Below are 14,846 nucleotides of genomic sequence, written 5' to 3'. Positions count from 1 at the left end.
TAATTAATAGCGAATAATCGTCCGACCAGTGGAAACGGGCAAATTGGGTCTAATTGACTGCTAACGTGACTCTGAGCGATTCCGTTTCGCGACCAACTAATTAACCACTAATTCTCTGCACCCACCGCACTCTGCCAATCTTACGTTTCTTTCGCGTGAGGAGAGACGCGAGATTTCTCTCTCTCTCTCTCGAGAATATGAAAAAAAATCAACGCGGGTAATAGGAGAAAAATTGTCGATCGTTCTCGAGGCGTAGATTGAAAGGGATGAAAAATCCATCGGTTCTCTGACCAAAAGTTTCGCACTCGAGTGAATAGAACGGAATACTCCCGGCGGAGAATCAGTTTTTCCAAAAGAACGAGCAGAATCTTCTCCTTTATTCGCAGCCGCGCCAGACATCCGTGAAATTTTATAAAACGCGTGGCTCGCGTGCCTCGGGAGCAATAAATCCGCGTGCAACTTTTCCCAACGACGAACCGAGCGCTTCCTCAAAGGGAAGCTGCGAGATTCACGTGAAGACACGAAGGCAGAAGGGGTGGTGTGTTCTCGTGTCGCTCAACCGCGCTCCGGGACAAACGGGGAGCATATTAATTCGTAATTAACCGAGCGGATCGCTAATTAGAAAGTCCGATAATTGAGGGAGGGTGGACGGAGAGGGGGGAAACTCTCCGCTTTGATGCTCGCGGGCTGGCGAGTGTTTCGCGTTCTCTCGTTACGGTGGAAACGACGAAAAGTCGGGGGTTTGTTCGATATCGTTTGATTTTCGTTGGGGGGGAGGGAACGACGTGAGAGATGAGGTTGTATCGAGGAGAATTAAATCGTTTGGGCTTGGAACGAACGAGACATTTTTCTGAGGGAGGAAATTAAGTTTTTCATCTTTTGTTCGCTTTTTGGCGAAGTTTCGTGGTGGAACTGAGACGGTGATGATTTTGTTCGTTCGAGAGAAGAAATAATCTTTTGGATTTTAGAGAGATACTGTGGCGATTTGTGGAAGCGTTGGTTGAGAAGTGATATTGTTCGGATGAATTCTTAAGCTCACCTCGATACTGAAGTAACCCCTGTCCACATAATCGCCGAGGAAGAGATACTTTGTCGTGGATGGTGGACCGCCCACCTCGAATAACTTCATCAGGTCATAGAACTGTCCGTGAATGTCGCCGCACACTGTAACAAAGATAAAAATATGGGTTAGTTAAACTATTTTCTGGGTAATTATAGACCAACCGTGTCTCTCCTTTATTTATATTCATTCTCTATTTAAAAAAACCACTGTATCTATTAATTAACCTATGATTTAATTTTAGACGTTCCCCGTTTCACTGTTAACCCTCTTTCAGCGTCCAAACCTTTTCTCTCCTCTTCTAAATTATTTCCAAAATCTCCCTAAATTTCAACTAATTTCACACGTCCCTAAGAATCACATTTCTTTAACCTCTCTCTAAATTTCCATTTTCTCTCGCAAACTTTTCATTACCTCAGCACTAGAAAAGGTATAATAAAAGTCTCAAAAATCTCTCCTCTTCTAAATTATTTCCAAAATCTCCCTAAATTTCAACTAATTTCACACGTCCCTAAAAATCACATTTCTTTAACCTCTCTCTAAATTTCCATTTTCTCTCGCAAATTTTTCATTACCTCAGCACTAGAAAAGGTATAATAAAAGTCTCAAAAATAGGGAGACTAAAATTCCTACAAGTGTAAACTTCTCTACACTACCTGAGGATTATTTCCCAAATTTTTCAATTCCTAAATTTCCCAATTTTCAGAATATTGTCAATTCTAAATTTTGCAATTTCTCAATACTTCCAATTCGAAACATTGCCAATTTCCCAATTTCTCCAATTCCCAAATTTCCCGATTTTCAGAATATTGTCAATTCCAATTTTTGCAATTTCCCAATACTTCCAATTCGAAACACTACCAATTCCCAAATTTCCCGATTTTCAGAATATTGTCAATTCCAAATTTTGCAATTTCTCAATATTTCCAATTCGAAACATTGCCAATTTCCCAATTTCTCCAATTCCTAAATTTCCCGATTTTCAGAATTTTGTCAATTCCAATTTTTGCAATTTCTCAATACTTCCAATTCGAAACACTACCAATTCCCAAATTTCCCGATTTTTAGAATATTGTCAATTCCAAATTTTGCAATTTCCCAATACTTTAAATTCGAAACATTGCCAATTTCCCAATTTCTCCAATTCCTAAATTTCCCGATTTTCAGAATATTGTCAATTCCAATTTTTGCAATTTCCCAATACTTCCAATTCGAAACACTACCAATTCCCAAATTTCCCGATTTTCAGAATATTGTCAATTCCAAATTTTGCAATTTCTCAATATTTCCAATTCGAAACATTGCCAATTTCCCAATTCCTCCAATTACCAAATTTCCCGATTTTCAGAATATTGTCAATTCCTCTAGGAAACAACCAGAAAACCTTCCATTCTTCCTACTCCACCTACAGATCATTTCTCCCTGCAAACATTTCCCAGTAGCAGCGTCCGAAATTAAAGCGATCGAGCACAGTACACGAGAAGCTGAAATTCTTCTCAGATAAATTGCCCGGGAGAACGTTTCGATTTCTCCCGAGGATCCAAGGTCGGCTCGCGAAATTAGCTAGCGCGATTAATTGAGCACGATTAATGCAAAACACGCGTTAAACATACATACACACACGCATACATGTATAGGTTTACTCTGGAGACTAGGCAAACTTGTTTGCAAACGTTTCCAAAGTGAAATTACGAGGTCGAAGAGAAGGAAGAGGGCGTAGAAGGGTGGAGCAGAGGCGACGCTAGGGAAACTTTAAGCCAGCCTTACTTGGCAAACTAACGGAGACGCGATGTAACTCGACGCAGTTACTTTCCGACGTTTACATCCAGGCCAAAGGAAACGTTTCCCTCGTATCTGTCACGGATTTACGGCCAAGCTGGCGGACACCAGGCTAAACTAGAATTTTAGCCGCGCTACCTCTCGACCTCTGGACCCCAACGAGCCTCGAGTATCTCGGTTCTAGCGCAGGATCATCCCAGCTGACGTGACTGCAAGAATACGGTGCTCGGGCAAGCTGGGATTTCCGCTTGTTTCACTCGGGGAGAATAAAAGTGTACGGTGTACCGTTCGGGAAATAGATTCGCCGTGTGTTTTAGCGGAGGTTCGTGGTGAAAATTTCGCGTAGATGAAAAGGAGGATTCTTTGGACGATGAAATTAAACGGAAATAACGAAGATAATTGTGCAGAGTAAATTAAATTTACAGTATTTTTGGATAAAAGATAGACAGCGTTGGAATTGATAGGATTTTTGATAAGAAAATTTGCGTTATCTAATTTTTCATAAATTCTATTTTTTAACCAACTTTCGTATCTCTATTCTAAGAATTCTAAGAACACTTGACAAGTGTCTTTTGATAAGCCACTTAAATTACAAAATCTTTCAATACTTTATCTTCTTACGATATTCCACAGTGGTCTGATATCAATTAATATTAAAATTTCACTTCCATATTAACACTTTACCGACCGGTAGCCTATTAATCGGCTTTTTGCCGCCAACGCTTACCGACCGGTAGCCTACTAATCGCTCTTTTGCCGACGACCCTTACCGACCGATAACCTATTAATCGGTCAAGCTTTGATTTAACATATCTACAGGTATAAGAAAAAGCGCATATATTCCCGCCCGATAGCCTAGAGTCTGCAGTCTAAACAGAGCCGGTGTCAGCGATGTATCTGTGGCCGAGTGAACGGTCGGAAGTGAGTAAGATATTCAACCGCTACCGGTCGGTAAAGTGTTAAGATCTTCGTCAGCACTAAACTTTTCGCTATCCCGCCTCAATCTTTCACTGCTCAAATTCTCCGTTATCTTCCTCTCTGTTGCACCGAATCAATTATTCACCGTTTATAAATGGCACCACTTTCAGAAAATTGTGAAAAAGTCTCTCGAATGGGCAATAATCGAAGTACGCGAGAAACAACGACACGAAATTGTAGTAACAAGAAATTAGAGAAAGAAATGGGGGAGAAAGCAGAGAGAAGAAGGGCGAGGAAGGAAACGAAGGAAATTAACGAGAACACTGAGGGAGCATCGCGCGATTACCATAATCCAGACCCGTTTCGCGCGCAATTTCCAGCGGTGGTCCCAGTGGGCCGTTTAGCATAGCACGGCCGATAATAAGGTAGAAGGCGCGGCCGCGAGAAATAACGAACCGCGAACCTGAACGATCAACCTCCGCGAGAGAAGCTTTCATCTCTCCGCGTGTATAATTCATTTGGTAGTGAGCGCGCCTCGTGTTTTCTTTTCGATCCTGTTCGCGACGCTATCGTGAATATCGTCGAGGAAAATTATGTACTCGGTTAAATAGACTCGCTGGGTGATGAGAACGAGAGCAATTCTTTGCTCCGTTCAATTCTCCCGTAATTCATTTTTGTCACTAAAGTGTACAATTTCTGATATTTGCCTAAAAATCTGGAATTTTTTGAAGTCGAAGAAGTGAAAATTGGAGGAAAAATACTCGGTTGAACGGACACTTGGAAGGACGAGAGTAAAAGCAATTCTTCGCTCCCACAATTCTCTTTGATCACTTCCCTAGAAATCTCGAAACTGAAAAATCGAAGAAATGAAAATTAGAAAAGAAGCAGAATCGAAAACACAGTATTGTCACTGAACTGGTACACAATTTCCGACACTTCCCAAAGAGTCCGCGAACTTAAAAATGCAGAATCGAAGAAATGAAAATTAGAAGAGAAGCAGAATCGAAGAAATGAAAATTAGAAAAGAAGCAGAATCGAAAACACAGTATTGTCACTGAAATGGTACACAATTTCCGACACTTGCCAAAGAGTCCGCGAACTTAAAAATCGAACGAAGGAAAATTAGGAAAACATATACGGAGAATCGAAAGGAAATTGAAAACTACAGTAAATTCTCCACAAGTGTCAGTCCGCAAGGAAGCTAAACCTGACACTTGTAGAGTCAGGGACTACGTTTTCGAGCCTCGCGCCCGCCTTTGTAGTTTCCCGAACGTAGACAAGGACAGTGAATAAGGATGAAACGTGAGTCGAGGCAACCAAGCGATTTAAATACCAACTTTTTTAATTTTACGTTTTTTTATCCCGAAATTTTTCTTAAATTAAATTTTTCGTGTTTGATATCATTTTCATCAGAAAAATCTCACCGACATGTTAAAAAATATTTCAGATGAAAAAAGTAAAATTAAAGAAATTATATTTTTCTATTATGAATGAGCGAGATAACATAGGCGCAGCAATGACGCAGACCTAGGCGTAGAACCATCTATACTGACACTTGTGGAGAATTTACTGTACACCGTCGTTATCGATGCAAACCAGGGTGAATATACTGCAAGAGTAGAAGAAACAATAAAGCTGCATCGATACGGGGAACAATAAAGCGGTTAGGTTTGTGAAAGAAGGAGAAACGAGCGAGCGAGGATAATTAAATAGAGGGGTGGCGCAAAACGTAACGCGTCGCGATCCTCTACAAAAGACGATAAATAAAAGGGAATAATGTCTGGCGACGGTCACGGAACGCTGATATATCGGATGCCGTTTGCAACGTTAATTGGCCACCGCGACTGTCATCGATATTCCGCAATTCTCTCACGGCATTATAATCCAGCGGCAACGCTCCCCGTCGTCGAGAAGAATACATTTTTCAGCGTACCATTTTCAGTGTACCACTGTAGAACCGACGATCAACGGAAAGGTTGATTTTCGAATGAAACCAAAGTGAAATTTGTTAGGAATTTCCAAGGAGAAACTAGGCGAACGATGTTTGTAATTGCTTGGTGGAGTTACGGTTTCGGTGGTTTTCGGGGGAGAATTTCCCCGAAATAAGATAAGTTTGCGAATGGATTAGTTAATTTTCGAAAATGAATTGAAGTTGCAACGTTTCGTGGTCTTTGAAAAAGAATAGCACTCCGTTTCTAGAAATATTAAATTTCCTTGTTAAAAACATACTACAAAATCTATTTAACCGGTTAGCTGTTTTGACGAGTATACTCGTCATGCATAAAGAGTAGTTACAATTTGCTGTTTAAATTGCAATTTTAGTGAAAACTAAAGCATATTAAACTACTGCTACCGCTACTCTGCTTTCTACTTTTTTTTAATTTTTATGTTTTATTTTCAAACAAATCTCTTTTTCACACATTCATCACCTCAGGACAGTTACCAAGAAGCCCTGTCGGTAATAGAATTAAAAAATAAAACAGTCGTTTCGTTACAACTTAATTCTATATTACAACAGCCACGCATACTCTGCGTTTGACGAGTATACTCGTCATCGTTTACTTTTGCCGACACGTTTTAGGTACACACTTTCCAAAGAGGTCGCAACAGCTGCTTGGTTAAAAGAAGTTCACAAAAGTGAAAATTTCAAATATCTACGTTTCCCCACAGTACAGACACAAGTAACTCGCTCAATTTCCTTACTCGTCGATTCTTCGCAATCATCAAACGCAGATCCAGCTAATCGAGATGCCTGAAAATTCCCTCAACTCCCACGATCTACCATCCCGTGCAGTTTACGCGCACCTGGGACGAACCGTCGGCATAGCCACTTGTCAAAACCGTCAACGTTTAACATTAGCTATTTGCCTCCCGTGAGAAACGAAACAGCTGGGCTGCAAGTATATAATCAACGTCGTTCGTCGATAAATCTTGGCTTGTTACTGGAACGACGGTGGAAATGTGAGGGACAACGCACACCTAAACGAGTGCATGCACACACACACACGCATAGGTAGAAATACAGAGTGCGGTTATACGGTAGTGAAACCGTGGAGACGTTAAAAGCGGCCAGATTACACGAGCCTCGAAGTCCTGTTTCAGTTCCGAGCGATTTATGCGGACGCGTCGCGGCCATTCCGGTTTTGCAGTGCACCGAGAATTGCTGGACGGCTTAAGCATCGCTGTTCATATCGTTCTCCGCCTCCTCGACGGGGCTGCGTAATTCAGCAACAAGTGGCAAAGTTTCCTCTCGCTTTTATTCGACCGCCATATCGAAGGGAACGTGTGCCGTGTCTGACCATGCACGCGCCTAGACTACTGACTCACTTGGAGCGGCCACAGTGCGGTCGAAGGAATCTTCATGGGGATGATTTGTGAGGTGGTCGATGTTGTATTGGTACTTTTTATGGTTTTTGAGAATTGGGGATTCTTTGGTGGTGATTGGTGTGTTTTGGGAAGTTTGGAATGTGATTTTTGGGGAACTTTTCTAATTTATAAGTTTGTCGATTTTTAAAATATTAGGAATTCGGGATTTTTTGGGTTTTGTGAATAGTCGAATTCTTGAATTTCTCAATTTTAAACTGCCAATTTCCTCAAATTCTCCAATTCCCAAATTTCCCAATTTTAGAATATTCTCAATTCCAAATTTTGCAATTTCTCAATACTTCCAATTGCAAACATTGCCAATTTCCCAAATTCCCAAATTTTCAGAATATTCCCAATTTCACAATTTCTCAATACTTCCAATTCCAAACATTGCCAATTTCCCAAATCCCCCAAATTCCAAATTTTGCAATTTCTCAATACTTGCAATAGCAAAAACATAGCCAATTTCCCAAATTCTCCAATTTTCAGAATATTCCCAATTTCACAATTTCTCAATACTTCCAATTCCAAACATTGCCAATTTCCCAAATCCCCCAATTCCAAATTTTGCAATTTCTCAATACTTCCAATAGCAAACATTGCCAATTTCCCAAATTCCCCAATTTTCAGAATATTCCCAATTCCAAATTTCACAATACTTCCAATTCCAAACATTGCCAATTTCCCAAATCCCCCAATTCCACATTTTGCAATTTCTCAATACTTCCAATTGCAAACATTGCCAATTTCCCAAATTCTCCAATTTTCAGAATATTCCCAATTCCAAATTTCACAATACTTCCAATTCCCTGAATTGCCCAATTCCCAATTTTTAGAATATCCGCAATTCCAAATTTTGCAATTTCTCAATAATCCCAATTTTCACAATATTCCCAACTCCAAAATTCTGAATCTCCGCACTTCCCAAATTTCCCTCTACACCCCCACAATTCCAAAAATATTCCCAGAAACCAAACTATCCAAAGCCATCTCTCAACTTCCAAGAAAAAGCGTTACTCGAGTGACAATATTCTTTCCGAATAAAGCGTTTCACGGGTCAACGACGAACGCTGTTTATCGTACCGAGGAAACGTTCATTTTAATACTGTCAGCGTTGCGGAAGATTTATGCGCCTCGATGATGCAGTAAACTCGCGTAATGCGTTGCCAGAACAACGGACCGCGTTCAACTTCCGGCCAATATGTTACCGGGACAAGCGATCCGCCGTTTAAGATGTCGCGAATACTTGCAACTTCTACTACGACGTTATCGACAACAATTTATCGATGACACTCATACGTCACTCCTCCTTCTTTTCCAGCGATCCAAGTGTCTCGGAATTCATAGGAACCTAGCTTCTGCTTCGAAACTTCTACCAACGACTGTTTCACAACTTCCCTTCGTTCGGTCTTATTTTTCTATCGCCATCTCCTCGCAGAGAAACAGTCTATACTTGCAACAGAGTGTACAAGCGATCCAGATAATTCGACGAAACAATAAAAGAAAAACAATTTGATTTCACCAAATACGACGAAGAAAATATTATCCTATAAACCACAAAGATTCGTATTTTCTTTATTTCGCAACTCAGAATTTTCGCAATTCAGGAATTCTTCGGAAGCTTCACTTTCCAGGAAACACTTCAAACACTCTTTTTCCCTTTAACCCCTATGTCAATAATAGGCCAGATCGTTGTTATTTCGCACATTTCTGTCTAGAATTTCCTTATCAAAAAACTACTGAAATTCGACGATCAAGTAGACGACAATTCTGGTTACTGACATAAGGGTTAACACAAAAAATCACCGCGTAATTATCAAACCCAAGCTTCTTCACACCCTTAACAAACAGTACAATCTCGTTTACTAATCCACCATTAACTGAACACTACAAAATCCAATAACCCATCTATGCGTTACTTTTTCCTACTTGGTGTAGCATTGAAATGGTAAACAGCTTCAGCTGCATAATCAGTAACGAAAAGAAAGAAAATCATAAGTCAAGGGGTTAAAGAGGATTTTACACTCGCTGTCCCTAATAAAATACGCTTAATTACCCAACACCACGGAATACGAGAATAAATATCCAAGGGGAAGACCTTCCATCAGGGCTGTTCTAACAGAGATTCGCGTGCGTGCACGCGTACCTACGTGACGAACGCACAGCCTAGACACCGTGCAGCCGTTTCGCACGAGATCCCTCGCACGTGAGTGCGTCTAATTAAAACGAGGTCGCGAACCAACTGGAGTAACGAACCTCCGCCGAGTTAAAGTGGTTTCGTTCCCTCCCCCCTCTCTATTTCTCTTCCTTTTCTCTCTCAACAAGCCTGATTGCGACGTTCGAACGTAACGAGGTACCGATCTCCGTGTTTGCGTCGCGTCTCTCCTCTTTTCTTCTCTTCGACACGCTACTGTACCTGCAGTTTCTCTCGGAGAAGTGAAGAAATTCACGTGAATTATGGCTGCTTTGCCTGTGAACCGATTCACAGGGGAGGGCGAGCGTGTTAATCCTTTCGCTGCGGTGAACTTTAGTACGAAGCAGATTCAGATGTTCCACAACGGCCGTGAAATTTTCCTCTTCAGTGGTATCGTTTTGAAATTTGTTTCATTGAATTAACCCGTCCCACAGTTTCGCATCTTAATAGGTCTGAGGTGGGTGAGGAACGTCGTTACCCTGTTTTCACCTCAATTTATTAACGTATAAGTGTATGGTCGTATAGGCGTACAATTGGTCCAGAAAATACAATCGTTTATTTTGTTACTTGTCCCGGCGGCAGCGGTTCGGAGGGTACGTCGCGATGGTCGGTAAAGGAAAAACTGTCCGGAGGTGTAGGCGTACTGGGTTTGGTCAAAGTACGGCAAGGTGTTAAGAACAGGAAGAAAGCAGTAATGGGGAAAGCGACGACGGACAAAAACCAGGCCCGATGCGTCGCCGGTGGTTTTACGAGGGTGTGACCGAGGGGAAGTCGAGGGCCAGCGATAATTTTCCCTGCGGAAAAAAGGACAGTGTTGATTTGGAAGCCGAGCGGATCGTTAGGAGTCGTAATCGTATAGTCGGGGCCACGATATAGCGAGGTCGTAAAATTACTGAAAACTGCATGCAGCTAGGACAAATTAGGGTTTCTCCCTCTGGGGGAAGCCGCTTTTGGAAGTACGGTTACAAGTAAAGGTCTTATTGAGGTCTTTAACATCTTCATTTACCTGCTCGTGTTATATACAGATAGAAAGTGCAAAAAGATTGTGTAGCTTAATATTAACATATTTTCCATTTGTAAATGAAATACCATTTTCTACTTGAAGTACCAAATCATATGCTACCATTCGTTTATTGTTGGAACCCTCAAACAGACTGCAACACACGGCCTTGAGTGCCGCAACATCAATCGGTGCCGATTCTTCAGAGTTTAATTTACGACCTCGCTATATCGTGGCCCCAACTATATATGTATAGTCCTGCTAATTTTGTAAATTCTTTTATTAAACATAGAAGACAAACAAAAAATGTTTTCTACAAATAGCCGAATAATGCAATTTCTTAGCGGAGAAGTGTGTCAAACTGACACGAGGGATGGACGAGGGTTAACGCGGAAGAGTGCAGAGGAGAAAATTAAGGCTTGAATTAATTAAGTGCGCCGAAATGTTCCAATAACGCAACGCGAAGAAATTTTCAAAGCGCCAGTAGTGGTGAGAGGGTTAAATTCAATGCAGAAGGATCTCCTTTTTATCGAAGTGTCCTCAAAGATGGAATAGAGAAATTTCTTCGAGTAACCTGCTTCCAACGCGATTTTTCGTCGTATTAAAAAAGGTAATTAGGAAACTTTGATTACCAGAAGCAAACATAAATCACCGGAGGTGTTTCCTCGCGAGATCTCTCCTTGAATAATTCAAAGCGTGCCAGACACGCGAGATGAATCCGCTTCTTTCCACTTTTCTTCCGCGCAAGACGAACCGGAAATCAGTTTCGGTGAGAGAGAACGCGACGAAACAGAACGGCTGTTCGAGGTTTAATTATTCGAGACGAGGGTTGAAATGGATGCTCGCGGGACAGGTGGAGAAGAAAGGAACGACGAGAAGATAAACGGAAGCAGAGGTGAACGCCTCGAGCGACGTAGCGAAACTTCCGAGCTCATCGGGGTCAAATATTTTTCCCTTCGGCGGGGAAAAAAGAGGCGAAGCTTTTTCTCAGGCTTCGCCGAGAATTCCTCGATTATTCCGACAGATGTGTCGGGGATTTTTTCACCTGGCAAACTGTCAAATGTTCACCTCGTAATCGCTTCCAAACGTTTCCAAACGAAATTTCCAATTTCACGCGTGAAATTTTGCATTTAAAACGAGTCGATATGCTCCCAGCTACGAAATCGAATCGCATTTGGGATTTACATAAACGAAGAATTGTTTAGGTTACCGTACGGAATTCATTATCGGATATAACGCGTGAAATTGTGCATTCGCGACCGATTCCAAGTGCTCGCAGCTATGAAACGGAATTGCATTTCGAATTTATGGAGATAAACGAAGAATTGTTTAGGATGTGATACGTGGGATTGAATTTGGAATATTAAGCGTTAAATTTGGCATTTGTAACGAGTCGAAATTTATGTAATACCGGATGGAATTAAATTTGGAATAATTTAGATCTGACGTTTCGAATATCGAACGAGATCAAGTTTGGAGTAACGCAGATAGATTATTTTAGAGATGTTACGATATTAGAAGCTCTGGATAGTAGAATAAACCAAGTTAATACGAGTGTAGAGGTATATTAGCTGAACCACGTCGAATTTGAAACGACTTGTACAAACGAGGAAAACACTAAGACTCGGTTGATGTTCGACTTGAGCGTCACTCGAGCTACCTTTACTCGATGAATTGCTATATCGAACTGGTAACTCGGTCTGATCAAATTTTCTTCCATCGACAAGTGGAATTTGTGTCTAAGTTTGATAAGTAAGCTCCAATTTTATCTCGTAGCTTCTGGGGAAATATTATTTTCCGCCGAGTACGAGCTCGTACAATACTGTATCTATTATTTGCCTCGTAAGAAAATTTGTCAATTTCCGAAAGATTTTAATTTTCTATTTTACAGAAACATTTCGATATTTTAATTCAGATAAAAATATCTCTAGCATCCTAAACGCCATCTTGAAAATCTGTTTCATTTAAACCATCACATTTCCATATTTCCACAAATTATTTACGAAACCTTTCAACTATTTAACGATTGTTTGATGCAATAAAATGTCATACGCGAAATAAATAGTGAAATGTGCAGCTATTTTCATCCATCTTTCCGTAAAATCGTTAATTTTTCATAGACAAAAGTCTTCCTATTGAGCATCGGAGGATTTAAAGCGAGTGCACAAAATATGTCTGGCGAACACAAGACTAATAGAATTTTTCGAGCTCGAGGAGGAGCTCGATCGAGCGGCCTGGTTTATCGGTATCGGCAGCGACATAATCCAGATGCAAATTATCGTCTTCTAGCATCGGTCCACGGCGCACTTAATCAGCTCGAGCACGATAGCATCGTGAAGAGCCACTCCGGCCCCGCTATTAGCTCCGCCAAGAGAAATTCCCAGGGCGGCTCTCACAATTAGCTTAAGCAACTTCTAAGCACAATGACCGTTGTTGCTGAAGGAGTTTCTCGGACGTCCTCTCGTATTTCCCTCACGTACCTCGCCTACACCTTCCCTCCACAGCCCTGTTCTGTCGTCTCTTTCGTGTGGATCGCGTTCCGGAAGCGGATGCTCTCTCCCTCGCTTCACGTGGAGGAATCTTGCCACGAATGAAAGTAAAATCGGGATACACCAAAGGCATTTCTCAGTCGCTTCGAGGATTTTCCAAATGGTTAACGGTTAACGGATGTTTATAAATTTGGTATTTGGAGAGAACGGAGACTTTCCAATTTGGAAAGAATAGACCTCCATATCCTTCGAATTTGGAAAGATAGAGCACCGTATCTTCGAATTTGGTAATAATAGAGTCCTTCGAGAAATTTGGAAAGAATAAAAACATCCAATTCCGAAATATCAAGTGAAAAATCAGGCGGTCACCCATCCCATCTTATGACGCGACGAATGCAGCTTGACTTCGGTGATCGCCAACGACTCGACGCTACTCACCTACCAACGAGCCCTACATATATAAATTAACTTAAATAATATAAATGGTAAATAAAATACAGACATTTCCAGATATTGCCAAAAAATGTAACAAACTTCCATTAAAAGAACAATTCCTTCCTACAAAAAAGACTGTCAAATTGCTCCCAATAAAAGACACTATAAATAACACACGAGCAACCATTAATTACCACTACATCTTACCACCAATCCACCAAAAAACCATCTGAATCACAAAACCTCCACATCTCAATCACTGTCATCATCAATTCAACTACTTTTCTGCAATTTTTCCAGCAGAAAAAAGGTAACTTCCTGGCTGCCTCATCCCGTCACCGGTCTCCATTTCCCCAACAGCTCGATAGCCAGCTCGCAGCGACGATTCCGGCCGCGAACGTATCGCGGAATGGACTCGACGGATATACAGGTTAACTGCGCTATCGTGACCTGGATGTTTAGAGCGTTGCGTTGCACCGTTACGCTGCTACGTGTCCGGAATGTATATTCGCCCGAATAGCGTTTTCGGAACGCGTTCTAACACCGATAGGTAGACACGATGAAATAGACACTTGGTCTAACAGAAAGACGGAAATACGACGAACAACAGAATATATATGTATACACCAGAAATTTCCATCAACGTATCTTCTCACCTCTAACTGTCACGTATTGTAATTATTGCCAGAATAAACGCGCGTATTCGCCGGCTCTCTGCTTAAGCTTCGACGTCGTTGCTTGTTCTTGGAAAATTAATTAATTCTTCGGTAGATTCGAAGGGAACATAGGACGAACGAGAGGAATTTCACGTAGAGGAGAGAGCCGGTGGAATGGAAATTTCTCGGCCAAGAATTCGAACGGGGTTAGAGCCGAAATTTCTTTGCAGAGGGTGAATTAATTAGGACCAAGTCGACGTTGATTCTTGCCTCAAACGAGAGAGCCAACGGGGTTTAACGAGACCCGAATATCGTTCGGTCGCTCACGATTCAATGGAGCAGCTTCGTTTCTGATTGGGACCACCACGCTGTTGTGATTCGTAGAATTTCCCGTTTCGCGTGATCCAACGGGTTCCGCGTTTCCAGATTTCTATTTAAGTCCAACGAGATCTCTCGACGAGGTCCGAGAGATTTTGCAATTCGACCGTTTTTCCACGATTTTCTCCAAGTTCGGACGTTTCCATATTTTCCGTCCAGCATTTTTGAACGAAACTTTTGGAGAATAATTTGAAGAATTTTTTCAACGAATTGTGGTAGAGGTTTTATAGGAGTAGCTATAAAAATGCAATACTTTATCGTTCATTTTGTCAGGAGATTGCAATTAAACGCATTTCCAAGTCACCGCGAATAAATCAAAATAAATTAACACAAACTTAACTCTAATTATACGGAGTTAATTACGAAAATTGTATACAGTATTCCCACACGTTCCAGTCGACGGAATATTAAAGTCAATTAGAAAAAAAAATCATCGAATGTATTTGTAAAAAAAGAAAAAGAAAGAAAATCTAGTGTCTAGATTAAATTTCACAGTTCGTCCATTTTTCTGGAAAAAAAAAAAACAGCGAGAAGATCGGGATAAACAGTGGTCAGAGCGTTGATTCGCGAT

The 14,846-nt window shown here is 41.2% G+C and overlaps 1 protein-coding gene across 1 annotated transcript in view; it reads right to left on the bottom strand.

Annotated features, from left to right (window-relative positions):
- LOC108578428 (serine/threonine-protein phosphatase 2B catalytic subunit 3-like) overlaps window positions 1–14,846 on the bottom strand; it is a 247,014-nt gene that overhangs the window by 84,064 nt on the left and 148,104 nt on the right. Inside the window, exon 3 of the mRNA XM_017941766.1 lies at window positions 1,040–1,164. Within this exon, the coding sequence (XP_017797255.1) occupies window positions 1,040–1,164 (125 nt within the window). The remainder of the gene's footprint in view (window positions 1–1,039; window positions 1,165–14,846) is intronic.

Source organism: Habropoda laboriosa, unplaced genomic scaffold, assembly GCF_001263275.1.
Source record: "Habropoda laboriosa isolate 0110345459 unplaced genomic scaffold, ASM126327v1 scaffold5, whole genome shotgun sequence".
Lineage (NCBI taxonomy): Eukaryota > Metazoa > Arthropoda > Insecta > Hymenoptera > Apidae > Habropoda > Habropoda laboriosa.
This window is presented reverse-complemented; position numbering and strand designations above follow the sequence as displayed.